At 48.3% G+C, this 27425-nt stretch overlaps 1 protein-coding gene across 6 annotated transcripts; it reads right to left on the reverse strand.

Moving 5' to 3' along the window:
- Positions 1 to 2973: 2973 nt before the first annotated feature.
- On the reverse strand, positions 2974 to 26634 carry ADNP (activity dependent neuroprotector homeobox). Of its 6 annotated transcripts, none has more exons than XM_084217797.1 (8): positions 26469 to 26634; positions 20282 to 20370; positions 17002 to 17155; positions 15707 to 15752; positions 14282 to 14588; positions 10056 to 10168; positions 8895 to 8987; positions 2974 to 7043 (listed from the first exon to the last, which is right to left on the reverse strand). In XM_084217797.1, the coding sequence occupies exons 4-8, from the start codon at positions 15743 to 15745 to the stop codon at positions 3918 to 3920; spliced, it is 3678 nt and encodes a 1225-aa protein (XP_084073923.1). In that variant the 5' UTR covers positions 15746 to 15752; positions 17002 to 17155; positions 20282 to 20370; positions 26469 to 26634; the 3' UTR covers positions 2974 to 3917. The 6 variants fall into 6 exon arrangements, with proteins under 6 accessions (XP_084073923.1, XP_084073920.1, XP_084073921.1 ...); XM_084217794.1 differs by having other exon boundaries at positions 19999 to 20370; XM_084217795.1 differs by lacking the exon at positions 26469 to 26634 and adding an exon at positions 21941 to 21998 and having other exon boundaries at positions 19999 to 20370.
- Positions 26635 to 27425: the final 791 nt, after the last annotated feature.

The raw sequence follows: 27425 nt of genomic DNA on the forward strand, positions 1-27425 counted from the left end.
GACTGTGTAGGTACCAAAAGTCAAAGTAAGTCATTCTTGATAACCAAGAGGCTCCTAGGAAAGGTGCCTGAGTTTATTCTGAAGGGTTCATCCTTCAGGACACCCTGGCTCTGTTACACCTCAGGTCTTTGGCTGGCAGCTCTAAGGGGAAGCAGATTTCTGACCCTGTTGTAGCTCTCTGGAGAGGGAAGATTTATTAAAAGATTTGATCCCAGGAGTCTGTACTTGGTTGAGCTTCCAAATTCAGTGAAGACAATGTCCAAAAATCTCACTTTGTTTACCTTCATGTTTCATATTTGAAATGATCAGGGGGTTAAGTGTTCTAGTGCAAACCTGCTAGTCAGGTGCCAACACTGCCAGCTCCACAAACACTCTGAATTTGCAGGAGAATTTGAAGCCAATGGCAGAATTTTAAAATGCCATAAACACCACCTGGCTGAAGCCTCCAGCACACTCTTTGCACCAGGAGCAGTGTTTTACAAGCTGTTGTGTGATATAACCTGAATGATAGAAATAAACCTTCTGTGCAGCTGTTCTGGGCCTTTGCCTGTTCCATTCTGCAGTGTAGGTGTGCTTTAGCCAGGACCACCAGCAGCCCAGCCCATCCCTGCACCTGTAGCATTTTAAAGGTTTTTTACTTCAAAACAGGCCCAGGAGCACTAAACCCCCTTAGTTCTTTGAATAGGGAAGAGAGGAGGGGATCTACCTTTTAGATGACTGGCTTTGCATCAAGTACAATATGGAGAAATGGAAAAAATGCTTGTTTTAAAAATGCATGTGGAAAAGCTCAAGATGGAGAACCCACTGCAAAGTCTGTAAAGGGAAAAAAGCGCCAAGCTTATGGTGAAAGTAAAGCTGCATGGCTGTAACCATGGCGACCAAAGCTCTTCTGATGCAGAAATAAATGAACACAACCTTTTCATATTTATTAGTGGGACTGATGGTGAAAGATAAAGTCAAATTAAAATATAAAGCAATAGAGACAAGAGCGAGTGGCTGCCTCTGCCCCTGCAATGCAGGTTCTTGTAATGGATCATCACAAACGAGCTGGGGTTACAGAGAGGCAAATCAGTTATAAAAGGAACAAAATACTCCTAGTTATACCAACCTGCTTATGCAAATATCAGCTTCTTTATTAACAAAACTGGAGAGACAAAGCACATGACATATTCCTGAAATCTTTTGGTTCTGACTAAAATGGAAATTAATTTGTTTTCCTACCACAGCTGTGTGTGAAATGTGTTCTACACAATGGGAAACTTTCCTGTAACTGTACTAGTGAGTGTTTGAAACCTGCTAGAATGACAGAATTTTCCTATAAAAATACTGGGTGAATATTCAGGTTTGCCATGAAAATACATGTCAAAGGTCCAAGTATTGACTGGTGAGCTGCTGTTGGGGAGCTGTCACTGCGGGACAGAGGGACAGCAGCAGCAGATGGCACTGGAGCTGATTTCAGTGAGGGTCAGAGCTCGTGCAATGAACCTTCACAGCACAGCTGACACCAGGAATGGTTTGAGCAGCAATCCCAGAGGAGGGGAAGGATCCACAGCCCCGCAGGAAGGTGCTGAGGAGAAGGGCGGCTTTGGGGCGTGATTCACGGACAGAGCTGCAGCTCACAAAGCTGCCGGGGTGTCCCTGCCTGTGTGCCTCGGGGAAGAGGGCAGGGAAGGAGGGAGGAGCACACTGGGAGCAGCAGGAAAAGCCAGGAAAGAGCCCGTGCTGGACCACAGCAGCTCAGTGCAGCCTGTGCAGGAACGGGGCTCCAGCAGCTCAGCTCTGTGTGACCCTGCAGCCACAGCACCAACCCCGGAGGGCTCCCGAAGCCCCGGGACTGCAGAGGGGCTGGGAAAGGCGGTAACTTCCAGCCCATCCAGTTCATGGTACCACATCCTAAATTACACACATCGGGTTAAGGTCCTTCCAGTTTTACTGAGCTATTTTCTTCCCCTTTCTGACTTCCTCAAAAGTGCGGTTAGCCTCAAATCTGGAGAGGAATCAGTGAACAGCCTCAAAGCCAGATTTGAAGAGTAACTGGCTTGAAATACTAGAAAGTTTATGCCAAGACTTTAAATAACCACCCTCCATCCTTCTTGATATCCTGGTAAGAGGATGGTTGTGTACAAGACCTTTAATTTAATCACTGTATAAAATAGTATTTCCTGGAATTTTCTGGCAAATGAAACACTACTAAAGAGTTCATATTTCAGTCTTACTCTTCACTGACTACACCCAGGAGTTCAGAACACTGAAATCTGATTTTTAACTATAGAGTTTGCTAATATCAAGATTACCTTACCAGGTACTGAGACAAACGTGATGCATATTGATAAAAGGATACCAAATTGTTTTGTCATTGCTAAACAGATAAAGGCTGCTGCACTTTCCCACTGCACTGAGGAAGTTTTCTCTCATCACAGCAGAGTCCCCTCAGTGAGTCCCCTCCTCAGGTCCCTGCCCAGAGGCCACACTGCAGGCCTGGCCTGGCCAAACCAAGCACAGCTTTGAACAAACTCAGTTCCAGTTTTTCTGGTGTCCAATTCACTTTACCTTCCAGGCTGACCCAGGCTTGTGCTCCCTGTGGGAAGCACTGCCCTCCTCACCCCCAGGCCCAGTGCTCTGGACACTCGGGAGGATTTCCCAGGTGAAATCAGATCTCCATTCATCGAGGAATTCACAGACCTCCTTTCCCCAGGACGCAGAACAAGCAAACCAGTACAATGCTATTTATAACTGTGTTCTACAGCGCTGAACAGGAACAACACATTTCAGCCCAAGTTACTCTGCAGATTCTCAATAACCTTGAAGGAGATAAGTATTCAGTAAGTACTAAACAGAGAGGCCCCAGCAGGGCTGGGGAACACTTGGAAAAACAGAGGCAAAAAAGGAGGAATGAATATAGTGAGGTGGGATTTACCAACCACGAATGGAGCACTTGCATGTAATAAAGCAAATATTTACATTAAGCACAATACAGCAATTTATTTAGATGCTTAAATGAAGAATACAAAGGGAAATAAAGATCACAAAATTATACATACTACAACAGTGTGTCATATATTAGATGGTATAAATGAATACAACACCTTGTTGGTGTTAACTAAAGATAAAACTAAATATCCAAACCCAGCACTTTGTCTCAGTGTGCTGTTTCAACACAATACACTTTTTATACAGATCTAAAAGGTGTCAAAATTAGTAGCTGCAAACTTGTTTCTTGCATGTGATTTTTTCTTTTTTAGCTTAAAAGATTTCAGAAAATGGCTCTGAAATATGTTTGTCATCAGTTGTCATGTCAAGGATATTCAGAACAAGAAAATTCTATAATACAACAGAGCCCAGATATATTTTTATGTTGCTGGCCTCTGGTTGGAGATTGTACAAGGTTATGTGCAAAAACTAAGTCTGTCAAAATTCATACTAGAGCAGTCTCAAGCTTTGCTAGGGAAACTAGATACAGCATTTATTACACAGCAGGGCAACACTAAAAAAGAGAAACAGATCTATGATGGGTACACAAGAACAGTTCCATAAGCTTCACTTGAATAGGTCTAAAAGACTGTACAAATATACATTTCAACTATTCAGAATGATACATGAAAACTCCATTTCCCCAGAGTCTGCTATACAGGGCACCGGGTCGCTGGCACGGCGCTACCGGAGAGGGGCCTCTTGGAAAGACACAACTCAACATGGACAAGGTGAAAGGAGGGTTGAAAATGCAGATAAAATAATCCTCTGCTTTTCTCTGTGTGCATTCTGGAGCCACCAGCGTATCCATTTTCACATTAAGTTACTGTGCTCATCCCAGCAGGAACTCCCGGCCCCTGGGCCAGCAGATCTGTACATGGGCCCGGGCAGCAGGAGCAGCTGGCGGGGCGGCAGCGCCCGGGCAGCGGCACACGGAGCAGAGCTGCTCACGCCTGCTGGCTGCTGAGCTCCACCCCGGGCAGGCTGCCGTGCATGGGCTCGGCCCCCACGGCCCCGAAGCCCTCGCCGTCCTCGCTGTCCATTGTGCTGCTCTGCCACTCCATCTGCTCGCTGGCCAGGCTCTCCTCCAGCTCGGAGGCGTTTTTCCATTGCGACTGGTCCTTGGACCAAAACCCTTCTACTTTTCCATAGGAACGATTCTTCCACTTTGACTGTTCTTCATCACTTTCAGATCCACCCCCCTTGGCCTCCACAGTGGGTTTACTGCTCCCGGCATCTTCGCTTTGGGAAGATTCATCTGTCCACACTTCTGGTTTTACCTCCAACGCGTTATCTTCAAAATCCGAAACCTGCTGGGAACCGGGCCCGCTTTCAGACTGGGAAGCTCCATCCTTCCATTCCACTGCATCATCCTGCTCATCCTGATCGCCTTCGCTATCTGAAACGTCACCCACCAGTTTTGTTGGCTCTTCAGCAGCAATCATCTCTTCGTATTTAGAGCTTTCCTCTTGTTTTTGCTCAGCCTTCTCTGGAGACTGTAGTGTGTTTTCCTCCATTATTTCCTTGGCTAAGCTGTCCTGGGGGTCCTGCACGGTGCTGTCTGTCGAGGGTTTCCCACCCATGTCAGAGACGCGCTGGCCAAAGGGACTGCGGCTCTCGCTGTATTCCTCCTCTAGGTTTTCGTAGCTGTCTGAGGAACTGTCATTGTCTTTTTCTAAGCTGATTTTTTTATCAACAGTCTTACTGACATTGACCCTGGAATTCTTCTCGTCGTGGTTTTCAAACAGCCATTCAGCATCAAAATCCATCTCGTGTTTGACTTTGTTCAGCTCTTTCATGTTGAAGCCCAGCAGCACCCCAGGTTTGTATTTTTCACAATCCCTGACACATTTCTTCCTTTTGTTGCTGAAGTGAGATGCGATGTCAGATTTCCAGAGCCACAAACTGGCGGCCAGCTTTTCGATCTCTCTCCGAGTGGGGTAGGGCTGCTTATTGAAATATTTTGTAAGAAATGTTTTCCTGGCTTCGTACGAATCATCTTCGTGACCCTTGGGGTCCAGTGCTAGAACTACAGGTTCTTCAGGCTTCTCCTCAAAGGCAGAGGGGGAGTCATCGTCGTCCATCTTCCTCTTCTTCATCAGGGGGAACTCCATGTGTTCGTAGGCGCGTTTCAGCGGCGCGGCCGCGGGGGACTGGCCCAGCCGGGACGATGTCCCTTTGTCCTGCCCGTTCTGGGTCTTGCCCACGCCCCTGCAGTGCACCAGGTGCAGCGTTATGGTGGAGGCCGTCATGTTGCTCGTGTACACGCCCAGGCAGTGGATGCACTTGTAGGTCAGCTTCTTCTCCACGGGGTGAACCGTCTGAATCACCTGGTGCCTCTCCCGGAGGTGATGTGCCAGTGCGTCAGAGATGGGGCCTTTTAGGATCGAAAAGCACAGAGGACACAGAGTTTTCCCCACATCTTTTTTGTAGGGCACTGCTGCTTGTGGAGAACTTTTGACGGGTACGTCAGATTTCTCCTGGATTTTGGGCTGCGGTTTTGGGGGGACCGGGGGGGTGTTCTGAGCGTGGTAAGCTACGGATTCGGCAGGAGCATCCCGCAGGTTGTAGGTGGTGACAAGGAGGTGTATGTTCGTGTGGCTGCCCTGCTGCAATGTCAAATCAAAGGTGAGGGTGGAGTCAGTTTTAGGTCCCATCTCCTCGTCCACGTGCACCATGCGCATGTGGGCAGCCATCTTCTCCACGTCATTGAAGGTGGAGCGGCAGTAGGGGCAGGACAGCCCGTGGATCAGCATGTGATTGAGCAGCGTGTCCGTGGGCAGGTAGCGGTTACAGTAGAGACATTTGCTCGTGAAGTTGTGGATTTTCATGATGTAGTTGGCCACCGCGGGCACCTTCTCGGCCTTGTGCTCCTTCTCAAAGTGGACGCTGTACACGTTTTCGGGGAACAGCTCATTGCAGATTGTACAGATTTTCCACTTCTGCGTGGATGAGGTGTTGACAGCGGAAGGACCTGTAGCAGCCATGGGGGATTTGGAGCCAGACTGACCCAGAGCTCTGGATGCTGCCTGGGACTGCGACAGAGACGACTGTTTGAGCTGCGCCGACGACAGCGAGGAGGAGTTGGCAGACTGCAGCGAGTACCTGGCTGAGGCCGGGGACCTCTGCTCCCCTCCCAGAGTGTAAGGCCTTCCATTGCCACTCGCTGAAAACTGTTTCATGCTTTGTGATTGGGAAAGAGAAACAGGTGCATTGCCACTGAGGCTGAGCCTCCCCCCTGGCTGACCAACGTAACTGGGGGGGACTGATTTAACCCCGTAATTGTTCTGCTGTAGGTGGACATTTGACATCATATTGACTCCTGCAGAATTTAACGTGGGCTTTGGTATAGTGAGTCTGTTCATCATCTGCTGTGACGAGAGCGAGCGGACGCTGCCAGCAGAGAGGGCGCCCATCCTCTGAGGGAGTCCCATAGGCTTTTTATCCTGGGGTTTGGGAGCTATTAGCATTAAAGGTTTGGATCTCGGAACCACTACGTTGGTGTGACCTATCATTGCCGTGACCTGGTATCCGATCCGTTCGTGGTCTTCGATCACGTGCTGGACTAAAGCTTCGTAGGATTTCGGCATGAAAAGGCATCGTTTGCAGTGGATACCCCCCTCCTCTCGGGCACTGGAGCTCAAGGGAACTGCACCATTGAGGGACTTTTCGCCTCCCTTGGCTACGTAAGGAGCAGCAACGTGCTGAAAATGTTCCCTGTAAATGTGCTTTCGAACGATTTCGTAGAGCGGGTCACGGTAAGTGCACTTCTTACAGTAATAAACAGCTTGTTCCACACTGTCAGCCTGCTTGGGTTTAAGGCTCTCGTGTTTGTTTTTATCTTTGAAAGTGCTGATGCCTCCACTCGGTGTACTGGCATTGGGAGCATGGAATATTTTAATGTGCGTTTCCAAAGTCTTTTTGTCCGCGTTGAAGGTACAGTAGGGGCAGTTGAGCAGGATCCTGTTCTCAAAGTCTTCGCTGTGAACATTCCGGAAGTGGCTTTTGTAGGCTGAAAAGAACTTCGAGGAGAAGGGACATGCACTGCAGCAAAAGGGCTTTGTCCGATAGTCCTTGAACAGAGAACAGAGCACAGACTGAATATTCAACCGCACTTCTCAGCAAAATAACACCCATGGTATTCTCTACACAACCTTCCTAAACAACGCTCACAAGCCCCCTGCAATTGTCTCAAACCTGCAATTTGCTTCTCTCCTGTTTCTGGCCTGCAGATCAGCCCCTAAAACATACACATCATGTGGTGAGTGCCAAGATGTCCCTCAAGGGTTTAACCATGACCTTGGCAGGTGAGGCTGAGTCAGAAGTGTCTTTCCCTACTGGTCACAAAAAGCCTCCTCCCTGCAGCTGAGCTGCAAGAAAAGGTCCCTGTGAGCTCCTTTCTGGGGGAAAGCCAAGCAGGACTGTTTGAAATGAGGAAATGAGACTGTATCCAGATGAGATACTGCCCACCTGAATCTGCCAAACTTGATAAATGTAATATGGATTCGTAACTTCAGCTATTTCAGTGTCTTTACCCATTACACACTTTAATAGCAAAGATGGAATTCCAAACTTTTTTTTTTTTGGTGAACAGAAGGATGTAAGCTTACCAAGACACAGGCTATTCAAGCCCTTAAAGCCACCAAGCCTCTTCGTTGTGATCAAGGAACAAACCTATTTTTTAAAATCAATCTCAAATGAGGAACAAAAACAAATTTGGGAATTCCACCCTTGTAGTTTGCCTGCAGCTTTTGTCCCATTTAACATGGTGCCAATGCAGCTCTTGTCAACTGCTGTAGCACAGTCTGGAGTGCCACCGGCCTTAGGGACAGCCACAAGCAGCCTGGCACTTCAGGTGGGGCAACACAGGGAGTTCACAGTTACAGAGATTCCTCCTGAGTGTCAGAACAAGTCCTGTGCACAGAGCTACACACAGGTCACAGGTGAGGGAGCTGGAGAGCTGCATTGTAGAAGGAAGCTGGAATATCTGCTCTGGCCACCTGCTGAAGCCTCACACACCTGGTAGAGACTGGCCCCAAAAAACCAACTAACCAAGAGCTGTCTCCTCTTATATTACAATTTCTATTATGGGTTACCTAGAAAAAGGGACATCAGTGTATTTTATGCAAGACAGTACTAAATGGTAATTTTCAGATTCACAGTAGGAATCCATGACAGGATGGGTCCCAGTTTCCTCTGAGAGCAGTACCTGAGCTCTGAGGTGCTCACACAGGGATTCCTTTGTAGAGAGGTTTCTGACCTGTCACTGCTGGGGTCACTGTCCTGCAGCCCCAGCAGAGGCTGCTGCAGCCCACACCACTTGCTTGAACCAACAGCATCGTTTCCTCCCTCCAGTGCTGGCTCAGCTCAGAATTCTTTTTTTACTGGCTCAGAAACATCACAGCAGCAGTGTCACTGAGCTGCTGTGCAGAACCAGAAATGCCCAAAGTAGATGTGGGACACAGCCTGCGGGACCCAGAGCTGCACTGACAGTGACCCTGCACTGTCCAGCAGCAGTATCCAGGGAAACAGCTTTGGAAGGGATGGAAACCAGGAATAAAACATCTAAGGAAAGGTGAAAGACTCATTGCCAATTGTATAAAGTTGTTGATCCTTTGGCCAGAGGGCTGGTGAAATTGTGCTAGGCTTGGGAACAGGTGGGAATGGGCTCCTAAGGTGCAGCTGTTGGACTTGAGTAAGGACCCACCAGCTCTGCAGCACTGGCCACCCAGGCTCCTGAGACACACACCAGGAACAACGTAACAAAAGTAAGAAAAAGAGCAGGTAGCTTTTTGCTGCCCCTTGAGCTGCCAACACCTGGAAATCAGTGAGGAAAACTGCAGGAAAAGCTCTTGGCATGTCTGGGAAATGCCCTTCAGCATGACCCAGATCCAGCCTCAGTGTCAAGTGAAACTCTTACCAACCTGGTTTTTTGTAAGCGATGGGTCCCACAGTCCCACATCCTCCCATGTAGTGTTTTTCAAATAAAAGTCATTAGGTTCAAACTGCTTAAAATCCTGGAGAAGGGAAGATGGGAAGAGAGGACAGAGAGTCAGAAGCAAGGCCCAAGGGCTCCCTGAAGCAATCCCTGAGCACCCCTGCACCCTCCCAGGTGCTGCTGGCCAAGGCACAGACCATCACTCAGGGCAGTGGGGAGTCTGGAGGGCACCTCCTGGGAGGGGAAGAGCTCTGAATATTCTCCATATCACAAAACACCTGCAGAACATCTTCACCACTCATCCTCCTGACCAGCCCAACCCTTACTTACAAACTCATCTCATTCCAAAAGCAATCCTGGAGAAAAGTGTTCCCAAACTGATGTGTGGCTTTGGGGTCTTTTTGGCTGCTTTTTCTGGCGGTGGTGGTGTGGTATTTATTTTGTTTGATTGGTTTTGTTTGGCTTTTAATTAATTTCACACAGGAAGCTTTTAAAGTTGGACATGTGTGATGTCCAAGACTTCTAATTCTTATTTAAAAAATTATCTTACGAAGCATTTCTTTGGCATTTCACCTTTGGCATGACATCAGCAGTACAAAAGGACTCAAAAATAGCACTTCCACTGAAATGAAGAGTGCAAGTAACATTGCCCCATTTCAGAATTCTCCCCTTAAACATGAGACTTGCTCCACAAATCCTGCAAGCAGGAAGGACTGGCATTTTTTTCTTACACAGCTCATTTAAATGCTCTTTAAAGAGACACTGAAAGACTAGGCAAAGCCTCAGGGATGGAGTTTGTCCAGAAGAGCAGCACTAACACCCTTCCCTTGCAGGAACTGACCCAGGCACAGAGGTGATTCTCTAACTTCAGGACCGGCTGCAGCACAAACACTTCCTGAAAACCTCAGACCCATTTCTGCCCCAACATCCCACACCCATCCTGGTTCTTCCAGCATTCCTGGATTTCAGTAGCCACTAATGTTTCCAGAAGGGTTTACAGGTACATTATATCTCAAGTTTCTAATTAATTTCTACTTTGTGTGGAACCTAAACAGGTCTAAACAAAAATCATGGCATACACAAATATCTCCCTGACCCCCTAACTCTGCAGCACTTTAGCTCTAACCCTTGGAGGTGCCATACTTACTTCTATATGTTCTTTACAGTACTCCAAACCAATGTCACTAAGTATTTTTTTCACAGTTTTCCGGGCCTTTCTTAAACTGCCAAGGTTGTTGACAGGAAGTTGGAACATAGTTTCTATTGGAAAAGAAGAGCAAGAGAAAAGGTTTAAGTCAAATGTGTTTTGTCTGATAATGCTGCACTTTTCATTATCAGTAATTGTCTACCTCATTCCCCCACAGAACTGGCACCAGAGCTGTACCATTCCCTAACACACTGTTACATTCTCTGGCTTGTTCCTTGCTGAGGCTGCCCAGGAGTGTGCAGAGAGCACTTCTGAAAGGCCAACACACTGATGGAACAGCTATTGCAGGAGCAATGGGCTGCCTCTGGAAATAACTTTCATTTCTTTAGAGTGTCTGTCTTTACCAACCCCTACACTGATGTACTTCAGAACTCAATTCTCTCCTGAACAATGTATCCTAACTGATCTGAAAACTGGCAAGCTGAGCTTCAAGGTCTGTGTCAGTCTTGCAAGAGATTTCGGTGTCTCTCAGTGATAAAGATGCTTCTTGTGTTCTGCTGTCAGTAGGGTAAGAAATTAATGCTGTTTCGTCCCTCCACTGTACTCAGAGCTTTAACTGGCTGAAGCTGTTTAGCAGCATTCTCCTAGGAAGGGGGCACCTGAAAGCTTGGCCAGATCCCTCCAGAGAGAGAAACCACTGGCAAAAGTACAAGAGATGGCTTAAACTTCTCCATGTCCCTGGGAACTGTCAGCTTCCCTCCCATCAGTGCCCACAGTTCCATTGGGCCTGGCTGGGGCTGCCCAGCTGAAAGGGAATCCAGCCTATGAACTGTTCTTTTCCTATGCGCTATCCATCCTCATCTGTACTGTAAAAACAATGTCTAATACAACCTAGAGCAAGCCAGGTCCCTTTTAAAGACATGAAGAGAGATTTCAGTGCTTCAGAAATACCTCCAGTCACTGCATGATCCCATTTCTCAGAAAAAAAATCAGTGAAGCAGCTCAGTAAAGTATAGTCAGGATTTGAATTAATATTTTCAAGTGAATTTCAAATCCAAGGAGATCATCAGAAATGTTATTCCTGGTGATTAATATGAACTACAGAAAGAGCAGTGTGTGAACATAGTGCATGTTAAAGCTCCTGGCAATCTGGGCTGCCTTCTTCGAATCCCAAGTCCCCACCTGAAAAGTGAAGCCCTGTGCTTGCAAAGAAAAGCACTGTCTCATGACACAGCCAGAGTCAGTGCAGAGCTTGTCTTTAGGCACCAATCACTTGTACACCTGAGTCAGCCACAAGTCTCAAAATACTGCTTGGTATCTATCTAGCAGCTAATTTCAAAATGCCACTGAACTTCTAATACAGCTGAACAGGCCACAGTTACCATGATATACAGAAACTCCAAGAAAGCAAATTATTTCCAACTGCCTGAAAACAACATCTCTGGTCTATCTGCAGCATCTTCTTGCCTCTGCCCTTTGCCTGCCTCAGTCAAATTTTAAAGACATGAAATTCCCTGGATCTTCCTATCACCACCCACCATAGCAGAGGACAGAGTTAGATCTTCACACCTGAAACATGAACTTTCAAACTTCAGCTTTTTATATCAACCTTACTTTGCAAGTTCTGCTGGACAGCTGAATCCAGCTCCCCTCATTGTAACAAAATCCCTCATCCTTAGGCATATGTAGTTAATTTTATTTAGGAAATGTCTGACTATTTAATCTTAGTGAGTGGAGAGCCAGATAGTCTGGTATTATTACAGGCTGTGACTACAACAAAAGCTTTTAGCATCTCCATCCATTTCTATTTACAGCAAGTAACTCCAACTGTAATGTAAACATCACTCTGCTGGCACCTCCTTGGATGGGACATAAAAACAGTTGGGATTAAGCAGCCTCTCAAATCATCATCTAGGCATTAATGCTGCCCTGGAAATGAGGCATCCCTTATCTGACCAAAAGCTGATATTTAAGGGAAGACACCTGGAGCATCTCTGACCACATCAATCTACACTGAAGTGCTGGGTGGAATGAATAAATGACTTAAAACCAACCCCAACAATGCCCTGACTAGAAATACCCAGGTAGGATCCTCAGGTGCCTCAGAAGGCTTATCCCAAAGCTCTCCCTCATGTCCAGTATGTGTGTACACCAACTGTCTGGCTGCACCAGCCACAAGGGAATGGCAAAGGAAGCACAGTGATTGTGAGCAGTATCTGGAACCTTCCTTTGCTCCTTCTGTGCAGTTTCCAGCACAAAGGTCTTGTCCACAGCCAGGTATTGACTCCTAGAACAATTCAGTAGCCAAATGGAAGCAGAAAAGACAAGCTATGAAAGAGCAGAAGATAACTAACTTAGAAGCACCACACTCCAAGTATTCACATTTGCAACAGTGAATGTTTTCTTCACTACATTCCTGGGCCAGTGCACAGAGCCCTCGGATCTCAGCCCCACACTGTACTCTGACCCCACAGAAGGTGTGCCTGCAGAGACAGAGGGAGAAACACCAAACCCTCACAGCAGTCAAATCATCAGAGGGGATAAAGGACAGAAAGCCTGCACCTGGCCCTACATTTCTCTTTTAGTGCAACTGAATTCTTAATTCTCCAGTGGGTTTTTGTACTTTGGCCCTGGTCAGGACCCCCCTTGATGCCCCAGGTAAGAGGTGCTGGGCTGCTCCTGCTCTGACTCAGGAAATGGGGGATCTTCCCATGTGCAGCTCCACAGCACCCACAGGGAACAGGACTGCTGTGACTCTAGGAAGCTGCACCAGCTTTACACCAACACAGCCAACTCTGCTGAAATCTTCAGCCAATATTCCAGATGTGCCCTGCTGTTCCTTTCATGCCTGGACATTATTCAGGGTGCTCCCTGTGCTTGGCCAATGTCTCAGCTTTGGTAGAGAACAACGAAGCACAATGGATTTCTACTATCACAGGCTGCAGAGTAAAACAATGGTTTTCAGCCAGAAATAAAGACCTAAAGAAATCATCTGGAGGAAGATGCTGCTGTGTACAGGAACCATGACAGCCGCACTCTAGTTTTCTAGAAAATCTATTCTAGGTTTAATTGTATTTATGCTTAACTGGAAATGCCACCACATCCTGCCCGCTGCCAGGGAAGCATCCCTACAAGCAGCTGGTACAGAACATAGGGGACCCTGAGCACTGCACTGAGCAGGAGCCTGCCCACAGTAGGGTCTGGGGACAGCATCACTGGGAAATGGCAAGTGAAAACCAATTATGGACTCCCCAAAAGCTGTAAACGAACCCCCTAGTGCCCAGTGCCTTTTATCTTGTTGAGGCACCCCAGTCCTGTATGAGTTGGCCAGGGCTCTTCACAGAGGCCACTCCAGCTACCCCTCCTGCACTAAGGTAATTTCTTCATAAGATCATCATGGAATGTCCTGGGTGGGAAGGGACTTTAAAGCTCATCCAGTTCTCCCCTGCCATGGGCAGGGACACCTTCCACTATCCCAGGTTGGGCAAGCCCTATCTAACCCAGCCCTGGACACTTCCAGGGATGGGGCAGCCACAGCTTCTCAGGGATACCTCTGTCAGGGGCTCATAGGTAAGAATTTCTTCTTAATGTCTTCTAATTTCTTCTTTTTATCTCTTGAGCTGAATGTTTCTTAAAAGTGTTCCATGAAATTTACACTTCCATTGAACTTTCACTAAACAAGTGACCTCAGGATAAAACTGCAGATGCAATTACAACCCTCTTGTATGTGACTAAAAAGAATGAAATATAGCATCAGTTTTACCATCTCTTATGAGGACACGAAGTTCACCCTTCCCTTCCTAATGTTCTCATTATTCCTATTATGAAAACTGAGAAAACATGAACTTTTTGGTGATCTGACAACCAGAATTACCAACTACCCTGCTGAACAAAGCATTAGGTGTGGACAACTATGCAAAACAGACATTTGTATAAGCAAGGTACAAACCCAGCCTGTTCTGTCCCATTGTGACTCAGCTCAATCTTGTCTTACTAAAATAATCAGCAGTGTAAGAGCTCTAGTTCATTAACACAGATTTTTAAACAATTTTGAACTAAAAGATACTATTCGCTGTTATTTCTGCGCATGCTTATGAAACACAACTGCTCTTACTCTGTTTTCCCCTCTCCCCCTCATCATGCTCTGCTGCTTCACAAGGTCCAGCCTTTCCGTGCTCCTTCCCCCTCTCCTTTCTTTGCTGGTTCTTGGCCTTCTTGGTCCTTACCTCGCTCATTTTCCCTCTTCTCCTCTTCCCTGTGCCAATTCATAGCGTCCACATTCTTTCGTCGTTCTCTCTCATCCTGTCTCCACCGCTTCTTGATATCTTTGTCCTTAACTTGCTCATTTTCTCTCCTCTTCTCATCATCCCTGTGCCATTTTATTGTTTCTGTATTTTTCTGCGGCTCCACGCTTCTTTTGAGATAGTCTTGTCGCCTCCTCCTCTTTTTTAACATATCCCTTTCCCTGGCACGAGCCTGCTTTTCTTTCTGGGAAAGAAAAGCTTTACGGGGCATCATGAGCTGCTGCTGTACCTGCAATAATATCGCATCCATGGAATAATGCACTCTGTACATGCACTCAGTCAGGCACAACAGCTCGCTTGGAGCTCCACACTTCACACACTCAGGCAATGCCCTGCTCCTCCTCTTCCCTCCTGAGCCTGGGCTCGCCCCGAGCTGGGTCAGGCCAGGCCGGGCAAGCTCCAGGGGCCACCTCAGCAGCACGGGCAGTGACCCCAGGAGCCCCGGCTGAGGGGTGGCAGTGGCATTTCTGTCCCCTCCCTGCAGCTCCTCCTCCCCCAGAGCCTCTGGCAGCCCCTTGGCTTTGCTGCTCCCGCTGAGGAGCAGGCTGTGGGTGGACAGAGGCGTGAAGGGAACCTGGGGACCTTCAAACCAGTCCCCTCTCTTCCTGGAGAGATACATTTAATCCAACTTAAAGGTGCTTGCTCACTTTTCTTTCCAGACCTCCATCTCCACTCAATTTGGGTGAAAATGGCTCTCTTGGCTGGGAGGAGGGAAGGGGGATTAGGAGACAAGCCACAATCTGAAAAATTGTGTAAGCTTTGTTTCCTGGGGAAACCTGGCCAAAACATTTAACTGCAGTTAATGAAATAAGTCCTGACTCATCTACCCAGACTTCCTCCAAGTGTGTTATGTCTTGCTATTCACAGGAACAAAGGGAAAAAAAATGAGACTATTTACTTGGAGTTTCTGCTGACAGCATTCCTGAGGGGTGGGGCTTCTTGGGGTTGGTGTTTTAAGGCTCGGGGCTTTTTGTTTCTATAGAGGTGTCAATGGAGACTACATTTAACAAACTGTATTTACTTTTGGTCATTTCTCTGTAGTCACCCAACACATTCACATTTTCAAATGTGTTAGTACCTGCAATTTTAAAATAATGGAAGAATTTATACCATTACTGATAACCTTTTAATATTTTTCTGTACACACTGAGCAATGTTTCAGAAAAGGAAAACTGCAGTTGTAGGCCAGGTTTGAGTTCTTTGGTTGGGTTTTTGTTAAGTTTTGAAGAAAGATTTGCAGAGGTCTAATCAAAATGAAAACTGCAGAAAGGACAAAATTACTAGATTACAATACTTAAGCAAAGCCTAAAACAAAATGAAATAAATGTACTTTTAAAATTTAGCTACCTTATGGAAAGCACTTGTTCCCAGCATGCAATACTCCATCTTTTTCCTACAGAAAAAGCAATGTTTCAAACCCTTATTCTAAAAGCTGTTCCTTTCCCCTACAATACACCCCACACACTTTAACCTTCTACTCTGGTCTATTGCCTTTGTTAGATCTGTATCATGATCCCATGGCTTTCATTGCAATAATTCAACCCCAAATTTCTTAATATCCATAATAATGCTTCAAGGGAAGGGCTGCAGCAGAGTCAAACACCATAATAAAAAAAAAATTCATGCAGTGTGGTAACACATTAGTACATAAAATTCAGATTATGCTAAAAATTACTTCATTAAAAGGCTAGGTAGCTCTCTACCAGACAGCCTGGGTTTGGGTATTAAATATTTCTCAGTAACAGTTGGCATTAAAATCAAAAAGCAACAGGAACCCAGGCTCAGCACCCTCAGTGCAACCCAGACACTGCAAATCTGTACCATAGTTTCAGTTCTCTGTGGGCTGGGTGCCAGGACATTACTGCTGTTTATTAGAGCAAACTTAACTCATTAACTTTGTAAATGTACATTATCATTACAATTTTATCAGTAACCTGGTTCAATTTCAATAACAATAACATGAAACACATCATGCAAATGACTTTCCCTCCCCCACCCAAGGCAAGTAGCAATGTTTCAATCTGTCATTGTTATATTTTCTTTCATTTGTTTCTGTTTGGTTTGCTGTTGGGAGCTTTTCCCCCTTTGTTTTTATCTTTTCACAGGATTCTCCCCTCCCTTTATACAGCTCACTTTGATCAGTTTATAGACAAATGATAGAAAATACCTTAATAAAGAGCATTTCAGCTGAATTTCCAAAATTAAACATTTCACTTGAGATTCAAATAAGTAATGTCATATTCCAAGGAATAACTTAAAGGGACATCCAACTTAAATTGCAGATCTTTGAACTTTCCTATCCCAAGTCAGAGTGTTTCCTCCAGTTTGTTTAGCATTCCAGAATCATCTCTCTTGCAGTCTAAACTAGCTTTCACTTTCACCTCTGATGGTTTTAAACCGACAGGAGAGGGAGAATTTTAAACCAGGAAACCAATTAATCTGCAGTGAAGCTGCCAGAGTGATTGAACCCAAAGCCTCCCAACCTCTCAATTTTTCTAGAATCCAAGTTGGTGTTCCTTTAAGTTCAAAATGTCCAAACCTTGGAAGTGAACAGTCAAAACTATCCTTTTTTTGCCCATAATTTGGCAACTGAAAATCTTTATTCCTCCCCATCTCTGCAGTACTTCTGATGAGGCATTTACCTCCAAAATGAATGGTGCTTGGGCGTCTCAGACTCATTGGACAAGTTTCAAGCACAAGCCTCCAAAGCCAATTCTCCTTGCAGAACGCCCCCTCGGGGCTCTGTTACACCCCCTGGGGGAGCCCAAAGCCCGGGCACAGAGGAAGGCTCATATCCTGAGGGACAGAACAGAGAGCAGAGACAAGAGATAAGAGGTGTGATAAGGGCAGTGTCACATTGACAGGTACAAACCGCAGCCCCTGCCTCGGCTGGGCAGGGCAGCTGCGCTGCAGCAAGTCTGAGCAGGTTTGTGCTCCTCTGCTGGGGGACTCTGCAGCGCTCAGATTTCAGCTCAGGTACCCAGGTCAGAAAGCCAGCAGTGCAGAGGCTGGGAACGCTCCTCCTCGCACTCCGTGCCCCCTCTGCAGTGCTGTGGCGCATCCCCATGAGCACCTCACCTGAGCCATCAGCACCACAGCACAGCTGCACCTGGGCACCTCAGACACACTGCCACTTGGACACTTCCTGGGAGGTTCCCATACAAACAGGTCCCACCTTACATGACAAGGGGACATCAAACAGGTGGCTGTGGCCTTCAGCCACAGCCCTGGGGACACACATTCTTCTGGTAAGCAGTCTGATTAAAACTGGCAGAGGATGGGGAGTTTGGGGAAAAGGCATATAAATGATCACACTTAGTTGGAAGACTGATCCCTCTTCAACTGACATCAGCCACGGCAGAAAGTCAGTCTTGCACATACTGGAAACACAACAGGTAATGTCAGAACCATAAGATCTGAAACTACCAAATCTAAAGTTTATAATAGCAAAACTTGTTGAGTCATTAATAATTACTCTGCCAGGGAATAAGGCAATATAAATTGTTAGATTTTAATCTCTTGATTACTCAGACAGAACAGCCTGAAGTACAGAGTGCTTTTCTTTGGCAAGTACACTTCCAAGACAAGACACTACAACATTTTAAGAAATTAAAAAAGACAACATTCTTAAAATACTTCACATGGCAGCAAACCTGAATATTGGAATATTGCATGTGCTTTATTTATTTGAGCATCACCCATACCCTCAGCCACACAAAGATGGGTTATTTTGTTTCACATTGCATCATTTTCTGACCAGAAGGCAGACTTTGTGTCCCTGTGTGTCAAGCAAGTCCAAATGAACTCTCTCCCAGAGAGTCCTCCCTGCAGCAAACACACTTCTGGGAGAGGACCCATCAGCCTCGAGAGCAGATCAGTGGCAATTACTGCATCAAGCTGATGATACTGAGCTCAGGGAAGTACTTCATCCCATGCTGGGTCTCCCAAACACTGAGGATCATTTCCCTGTGCTGTGCTGCTGACAAGGATCCCCAAGCATCTGGCATGCTTCTTATGTCATCCGAATGTCTTTGATTTTAGCCAGTATTCTGCCAGTATTTCAAGCTGAAGAAGTTACTGGTTTATACCTAACAGCCCAAGACAGAATCATACATCAGAGCTGGCAGCAGCTCTGTGTTCCTGGGCAAGATGAAACAAGACTTGGTTTCTTGATACTGTGTATTTTATTTCCCTACTCCAACTGCTTTTGAAACAAAGTAACTTTTAACAATTTGCCCAGCAAACTGCCTTTCATAGCCTGCTCCAAAAGCCAGCCATGAAATAGATTTGCAAGGAAGGCTGGTAGTGCAACACTGAGTGAAATCTCTTAAAATACAGGGAAAATATGCAAGAAAATGAACCTGTGGTTCCCACAGCAACAGAAAAGCTGCCTCTCTGTGTATGCAGGTTAAATGATGCTCTGTGGTGTGATGGTGTAGAATATTCTATATTCACACGAGGACAGTGATGGCCTGTCCCTGAGACCTGACAATTCCAGGACAGCTGAGCAAGGAACGGTGATAGACGGGAAGCACAAGGGTTATCTCAGGGAAGAGTGAGCAAGTGGAATAGAAGTATCAGAAAAAAAAACATATCAGAGAAAAGGAATAGAAGTATCAGAGAGAAGAGAGAATTTGGGGGAACAGAAACTACTGAGAGCCTTCCTGAAAGTAAGAGCTGCAATTAACTCTCTCTGCTCCCTGTACAAAGAGAGTGATTGAAGACTCTCTCCCAACACACCTCTCACTGGCTGACATTGAGCATTTTCACTTTCTTCCCCGGGACTCTTCCCTTTCCTCCTTATTTAAGCATTTCTGGCCTAGTTTTGCGAGGGCTGTGCACCCACACTCCTGTGAGGGTAATGAGATTTGCAGTTCAGCAGCACACCTGAAATGCCAGACAACCGAGGGCTCCCTTGCAATCCGCTGTAATCCCGGAGGGAGCCTGTTTTGTAACAGCGACACTTCCAGCTGAGAGCAGCTCCTGGGCCTGGCCCCTGGGCCACCTGCAGCAGGAAGCTCCTGCCCAGGAGCAGGGTGGGCCTCCAGCTGCTCACAGCTCAGCTCCAGCAGGGATTTGGGGTGCAGAGCCAGCACCTGCTGAATGAGCCCCAGCCCTCCTGCTCAGGTGTGTACCCAAAAAAGGACTGGGCACATGAAAGAGGAATCAACACAAACCCTAAATGACACCCTCTGAAAACCCCAGCTTTAAAGCTGAGGTTATCAAACCGAAGGAAATCCCCAGCTGCAAGCTGCTACCTGGACAAAGCACTGTAAGACCTGAGCCATGCTGTGCACAGGACACAGTGCAGCTCTCCCTCCCAGGCAAACAGGCAGTTTGTTAACAGCCCCTCTGTCAAAAAGCCAAGGATTTAAAAATATAAAAAACCACTTCAGAATTTAGATCAGCAATTCCAAAACCAGTTTCAAGTTGTGTGTCAAAACAAAAGGACCGTTTCACACCACTTCTCAGGGCATCCTACCCAAACATGGCCTCAGGAGAGAAGTCCATCTAAAATGTGGTACTAAAGAAAACCTCACCTTATCCTTGGGAGGAAATTCTGAGACTAAAAACGTTTAACATCCTGTTTCAGTGGTTACAGGCAATTTTCAGCAAAGGTTTATGAAACTGGTTTATACCTTTTTGTTTGGGCTTGCTGCCTAGCCTCAGCTTGACTCTTGCATTAAAAACTCCAAACTTCCCATCCAAGGAAGAACTATGGAAGGCAGTTGTAGTGAAAGGAATCAGTAAGGCTGATATGCCTCAGTCTCCATTCATTCTTTATTTAATGGCTATAAAACCACCTTTTGCAGTCCTGCAGACATGGATCTCTTAAGTCATTCACACACTTCTCCTTCTTGCTCAATTTCTGGAATTTTCCACTGGAGCCCGAAGCTCCATCTGGTGGGTGTGGACACTCACTGCAAAACTGAGCAGGAATTAACTGTTTCCTCATCAACTTCGGTTCAGCAGGAGGAGTCCTGGGCACTGTGGCAGCTCTGTGCCCCAATCTGAAATACAAAATGGTCACATTTTGATTGCTCTGGGAACCACAACTCCTTCTTTCTGTTCCGATGAATAATCTGCTTCCCTAGGCTCTGCTGGGAACTCCTGGTGGATTTGCTGATTTTGATGATGTAGGCTGAGGTATGTTAAAGAATGCTGGTAGCTGTAGTTGAATGTTTTCTAAGGGATCTTTTCAACACACATGATAAAGGCCACATCAACTCTGGCAACCTCTGTTGCATTCTGAAAAGCACTCTGAAATCGTGTTCATTCTCTAGGGCACAAGAAATCCTGAATTAGAGACACCCATAGCTCCAGAATTAGGTTTGCACACCTCCTGCCATCTTAGAGAATATCTTTTGTGACTGTTCAAGACCTCCACAGATAAATGTTTATATGCACACAACATGGGCAGTTTAATCAATATTCAATACACATCCTCAGCGTGAGAGCCGGCCTTGTTCAGGGCTATTTCTAAAAGATTTTGGTGTGAAATGCAATAAAGCCTGCACATCTTGCAGAAATTTGAAATCCAGACTGGAGATCATTGAAGCACAAAGGATATTATTTGCTTACACCATGATATCCACACCTCAGTAATCAGGAAAAACGGCTGCATAAATATGCTCTACAATTCCAAAATAATCCTCATCTAGATTGTAGCTAACCATGAACAATCCCAGAATAAAAATAATTTTGGAAATAGAAGCACGATTAATGAATGAGCAGTAACCATTTAAATTAAATCAAGAATCATCTTTAAATTTTCAACCCAAAGCTCACAAAAACATTTGTGTAATTAAACAAAGCAGCACAGTAGTTGCTGTAAAACGTGCAAGAACAAAGCAAATAATCAATATACACATAATTTATGATTGGATTACACTGACTGGGAAACTGCAGCCAGATTAGACTGCAAGTGAAAATGGTCCCCTGCCCTCTGTGTCATGTTTCCTGACATCAGCACTGTGTCAACAGCCAGAGCAGAGCCCTGATACAGCCAGAGGAGTGGTCTGGGGCAGAGCAGCTCCTTCCCTCACCCAAACAGCGGTGCTGGGCTCTGGCCAAGCCTCGGGGCAGCAGGAAGCAGCTCCAGCCCTGCCCTGGCAGCTCCCACACACCCACAGACAGACACAGATACACACACAGACATAGATACACACACAGACAGACACAGATACACACACAGACAGACACAGATACACACAGAGGCACAGATACACACATAGAGGCACAGATACACAGGCACTCAGGTATTCACACCCAGAGCAGCCCTGCTGTGCCCTCAGCAGCCACAGGCACACAAAAGAGCACTGGAATACTTTCTCCAGCTCATCCAAAGCCCCGCCAATGCATGCTGTCTCAGACAGCAGATCCAGCAGATACTGGAGGGATCTCGCCAACTGGCTGCATCTGAGTTTTCCAAGGGTAAAAATAGGCACTGAAGGAGGCTGGTGCTGCTTGTTTTCCCTTGCCTTACACTTCACACACGCGAGGCACAAACGCTGCCATTACAACACGGGGAAAGGCTGTAAACAAGAGCTTCAGCTCAGTCTTACACTGCACATTTCTTACCTCTCCCTTTCTGTCTAAGCATAGCTCCCAAAGGCTCCAATCCCTGCCTACATTCCAGCGTTAGTCCACCTCAGCTACTGCTGTCTTCCATCTGCCTCAGGAACCTTCGATAGGTAATGGGCTTCATAACAACAGCAGCAGCAATGGGGAAACAAAACAAAAAAGACGATCACAAACTTGAGTTTGACTATTTAGGTGAAGAAAGCATTTTAAGACCACTATCTTGCCACTTAGACTTCCAGAACCATTTTGTCCCCTTACTGCTGCTGCTATGAAGCTGCCTCACCAACAGCTTCCTTGGCTCAACTGCAGCACGAGCACAGTGAGATCCAGAGTCCCATCAGAAATCAATGCACAGAGGGAGAACAGGGTGAAAGAGAGCATTGGCTGAGACCTGAGAGAGGAGCTGGGGCAGGGAAGAAACAGCCAAAAGTGAAGGCAGGCTTGAGAGCAGGCCCTTTCCTCCACCTGCAGGACTGAAGGAGTGGGAGGACTCCCTCGGGGAACAGCTGCTCAAACAGTTGCTTTATTTTTGTTTCTTGTAAATTGTTTTAGATACAACTTGAGAAGTAGACATTAAATGAAAGATTTTTGCCAAGTGATCTGCATGCATCTGCAGGTGAGATGTGTCCACAAGGTCAACTACACAGGCCTTCGACTCAACAGCCATTCTCAGTTTTCATCTAAATAATTTTTAATGCCACCTTAAAAAGCCAAACCAGTAAGGATATAAATGGTGGTAACTGAAAGTGACTCACTGCAGAAAAAATGGTATTTACTCCATTCTTACTCCAAACCATCAACCCTCATTCACATTCAAGAGCACTACAGAGAAATCAGAGACACTAAATGCAAGCTCCCGTTTGCCTTCTGACACCAGGGCTGCAGTGAAGCTCCGAACAATGGAATTCTTACCTGGAGGCACATGGCCCTCAGGTAGATAAACAGGAGTTACTCCCTCTCGAAAAGCCTTTACTCAAATCTGGAACACCCATCTGATTTTCAAACCAGACTTCAGTTCTTCCTGAAAGCTCCAAAGGAACATTTGGCCATCCTGCTTGGGAGAGCAAGGGCATTCTTCCCAAATGTGTCAGGCGAGGCAAAGTAAACCTCCCACATATAATGAAGGTATAGGATTTCTTTTTAATAAAACTAAACTAACATCAACAAAGGTTCTTTCTTTTCCAATGCAGAGACTCAGAGCAGCACCTTTCATTGTCATCTCCATCTCTTACACTATCAAGAAACGCCACTAGCAACAGATTTATTTATATGAGCAGAACTAGCTCCACATTAAAAATTATCCTGTTATAATTACGTTCATAGGAACCATACCCTAAATATACATATATATATTACATATATAAATCTGGGCACAGAGCAGCTCTTGACTCAATATAACAAAAAAAAATTGTGTGATGCTTGTTTAAACACAGGCCAGCATAGTTAGCTGCTGCCTTTTTAAACAAGCATGGAGCATGCATCTTAAAGAGAATAATCCCATGGCATGTAGCATTAATAATATACAAATTCAGCTGCACTAATGACTTTTAAAAATTTGTCAATTTTGCCCATGAAGGTAGAGCAGCTCCAATGGCACATGTGAAACAACACACTGAGCAGCTGCAGCCCCAGAGCTGTTCCCTGCCTCTCCTGGCACCTCTCCTACAGTCTTTAAACTAGTCCTCCTCAGATCTGATACTGCTTTGTTCATTCCCAGACAGAATTTAGTCTCCCTTAAACGTCTCAAGTAGTGGAGCAAAGATGACTTTCCCTTTCTGAAAATAAAACCCCACAAAATCCACCCAAACACATTTCCTACGAAGCTGCTAAATGCTACTTGCAGCTACCTCAAAACAAACACATTAACCCAGGAGCACCATCTTTGCTTCCACAAAATCACTTGATTCAATTTCTTTCTTTGCATCACTCAAATCAGCTGCCATCTTAATAACAAGCTATAAAATACACATTTGGACCGTATCACTCATGACTACTGATAAGATTCTGATACATTTCTGTATTCCAGGAATTCTACTGTAAATGTCAATGTTTACTTTCAGTATTTATGTTATTACAGGGTGGCAAAGCTGAATTGGGAATAATTAGCCATTATTCACCCTGCAATGTGTGAGCAGCACAACCCACCTGCCCCAGAACACGTGTCCTGCCTTTCCCTACAGCTCACAGTGCCCAGAACAGCACAGGGACTCTGGGCAGCAGCAACAAGTGAGAGTTCACACTTAGCCCACACACTGTGGCAATAACAGGGACCAGTGTGTCAGTGGCAGGGAGCACTTCTGACCACTGGCAGCTTCTGCCCTGCACACCCAGAAAATCCATCATGTTCCTTCTGTCAGTCTGAGGAGCACACACACCTTCCGGGGTGCTGAGCTTGTGCAGCTGATGCTGAATGCTGCAGGGCATGAACTTTCCAAAACAGTCAGAAGTTCCTCTTCAGTCTTCCTCTCCTGTGAAGACTTTTCATTGCCAACTGTGACACTAGGTCTGTCTCACCTGCAGGCAAATGAGTCACCTTTCACCTTCCCCTGCACATCCAACAGCAGCTACCTCCCTCAGCCCAACACAAGCGAACTGCAGGCTCTTCATGACAACACACCCTGAAGCAGAAATAGTGGTAACCTAAAGAGGTGCCTTCTACAAACCTGTCTGATGGACCAGCACTTCAATTCAAAACAAAAAAACTACTTTTAGTAATGGGGCACTAAAACGGTATCAGTTTTCAATGATCTCAGAGATGTCCCCTGGGAGCATCTCATGTCTGTTGGATACCAAGAAGACACTCCTGAATGCTAGTTGAAATAATGCTAAGTTGAGCAAAGGGCAGCTAACTACCAAAAAGTAGTGCAAAACCATCTAGTTTAGTATCAGTTTTGGAGAAGAAGTTATTTGTTGTGTGTCAAAAAGGACATCTCTAGTTAGACTGAAGGTGGAAGTATTTGCTGTAATAATCTTCAGAAAGGGTAACCATTATGTTACAACCAATCAACATCTGGTGTAATTCTCTTAATAACTGAGTGTTTCTCTTCTGTTGTCTCTTTTAAGATTTCAGCACATATCATGGTAGATGTCCATCTACTGATATCAAATTACTGCCCAACATCTGCAACTGCACATCTGCAAAGGAGCCAAGCTTTGGTTTGGTTTGTTATTAAAAGCAGAAAAAAAAAGGCTTTCCTGTTTCTTAAGCCGATTGATCCATCTTTCCCACCTAGAAGGATGACAGCTTGTGATTATGAGTTTGCAGAGTCCTGAAGTGAAAGTTTTCCAAGTAGGAGACCCTGCAGGAGGGAGCACTGCTGAGGCACACCAGGCTGAGCTGCACAGCAGCCAGTTAAGCTATGCTACCCTGACAGGCAGGAATCCTCTGCCTCCCTTACCTCACACCTCCAAACAGAAATAGAAAACAGCAGCAAAAATAAATAGAAACACAGATACGGAAAAAACTCCACAACTTAAGAAAAAGGGGGATTTCTCTACAAGGAATGCAAACCTCTTTAACCTACCCAACGGCCTAAATACACCCAACAACCATCAACACCGGGGAGCACCGAGTTCCGGGGCCTCTGCCCTGCGGTCCCAGACAAAGCCCCTCGAGGCTCGCCCCACACCAGGGGCTGCTGCAGCCCCGTGCCCAGAGTCGGGACAGCCAGCGGGCCCGCGAGCCCCGGCCGGGCGGTGACACGAGCCCGGCCCGAGCCGCCCGGTGCCCGGTCCGTCCCCCGCCCCCCGCCGCAGCGGTGCCCGGCGCGCAGGGCGCCCCCTGCCGGCTGCCGCCGCGCAGCGCCCCGGCCGGGCTGCGGCGGATTTCGGGGGGGCCGGGGTGTCACGCCCGCGGCCGCTGCCCGGAGGCACCGGGGGTGCGCCGACACCCCGGCACCGCGCAGCACTGCCACTTGTTTGGGAACCCCTGCCCGGGATGCAGCCGCCGGGGGAAGGGGGTGCGTGGCACGGGGGTATCTGTCCGGTGCGGCTGCCAGGCTCCGGGTTTGGCGTCCCTCGCCTTTGTCTCAGCACCGGGTGTCGGTAACTGCAGCCCAGGGCAGGGATGGGTGAGGCAACGGCGCTCCATCCCGCGGCTGCGGCTCGGGATGGCAGCGGCGGATCCCGCCTTTTCCCGCGGGCAGGGACCCCTCGGCTGCTCCCATTCATCGTGTCCCCGGCGCCGCTCCAGCACCAACTCCGCCGGCGGGGCCCGGTGCAGCTGCACACCGGGATGCCGGACGCGGCCGGCAGCAAGCGGTCCCGCTCCCTCGGGCTGCCGGGACACGTCCGTGTGGGGAAGGGAGGCGGCTGGGGCCGGCGGCGGGGAGGGAGCAGCGCCGCGGTCCCCGCAGCCGCCGAGGCTTCTCAACATGTGTGCGGGCGGGGAGGGGTCGATGCCAGCTCCGCAAGCCCGGTGCGGCGGGCAGGGCGGCGGGCACGGCGCGGGATGCCCGGGGGAGGGAGGGGGCGGTCGGGCGCTGTCCCCGCCCGGGTCGCACCGCGGACCCGCGCTCGCACCTACCTGACCGGGCTCTCCTCGCAGCGAGGGCGGGCTGGGGCGGGGGGGGCCGCCGGACCCTCCCCGGCGCCGCCCGGTCCCGGGGCGGGCGGGCGGAGCGGAGCCGCCGGCGGCGCGGGGGAGACAAAGGGGGAAATGACGGGGCGGGGGGGTGCAGTGTGCGGGGCGGGCGGTGCGGAGCAGCCCCGGGGGCGGGGGCGGCGGTCACTGGGCCGGGTGCCCGGGGCGGGGGCGCGGGCGGGGGCAGCGCCCGGGCCCCTCAGACAATACAGCCGGGTCCCGCTGCCCAGAGCCTGCCCGGGCCAAGATGGCGGCCGAGAAAGAGCGGAAGTGACGCCAGACCCTCATTAGCATACGGGACTCATTGTCCGGCGGGAGGGGAGGGGGCCGCGCCCCGGGGGGCGGGGGAGCCCCGGGGGTCCCCTCGGGACCGGCCCCGCCGCGCCCGCGGCACCGGGCGGTGACGCGACCCCGCCGCGGGGGGGCCCCCGCGGGGCGCACCGGGGCGGCCGCGGCCATGGCGGCGGCGGCGGCGGCGGCGGCGGTGGGATCTACCCCGGCCCCGCTAGGAGGCGCCGCGCCCTGCGGCTGGGTCCGGCGCGGGGATCCCTCCGCCGCGCCCCCGGCCGGGACTACATCCCGTCCTGAGGGGCCGCCGCCGCCGGGGCGGGGGCGCGAGCGGGCCGAGGCACGTGACCGCGGGGGGCGCGCACGTGACCGCGGGGCGGCCCCGGGAGCGCGCGCGGGCCTCGTGCGGCGGCGGCGGCGCCTCAGGGCAGAGCCCAGGCCGCGTCCGGGCCGCCCCCGCGGCCCCGGGGCATCCCGGCCCGGCCCGGCCCGGCCCGGCCCGGCCCGGCCCGGCCCGCTCTGCCCGCCCAGCCCGACAGGCCTTCCACCCCGCCTCGAGGCGGCTCGGGCCTGCCATGCCCATCTGTCGGAGGTCGCGAGGATGCTGAAGGG

The sequence above is a fragment of the Fringilla coelebs genome (genome assembly GCF_963513975.1).
Source record: "Fringilla coelebs genome assembly, chromosome: 18".
NCBI lineage: Eukaryota > Metazoa > Chordata > Aves > Passeriformes > Fringillidae > Fringilla > Fringilla coelebs.

Excerpts from the sequence above, each read along its gene's own strand:
- ADNP (XM_084217793.1), bottom strand. The coding sequence starts at position 14,630 with ATGTACAGAGTGCATTATTCCATGGATGCGATATTATTGCAGGTACAG. Across the intron at positions 10,169-14,281 it reads GAAGAGGGAAAATGAGCGAG|AAACTATGTTCCAACTTCCT; the intron begins GTAAGGACCAAG and ends CTTTTCCAATAG. Across the intron at positions 8,988-10,055 it reads ACTGTAAAGAACATATAGAA|GATTTTAAGCAGTTTGAACC; the intron begins GTAAGTATGGCA and ends TCCCTTCTCCAG.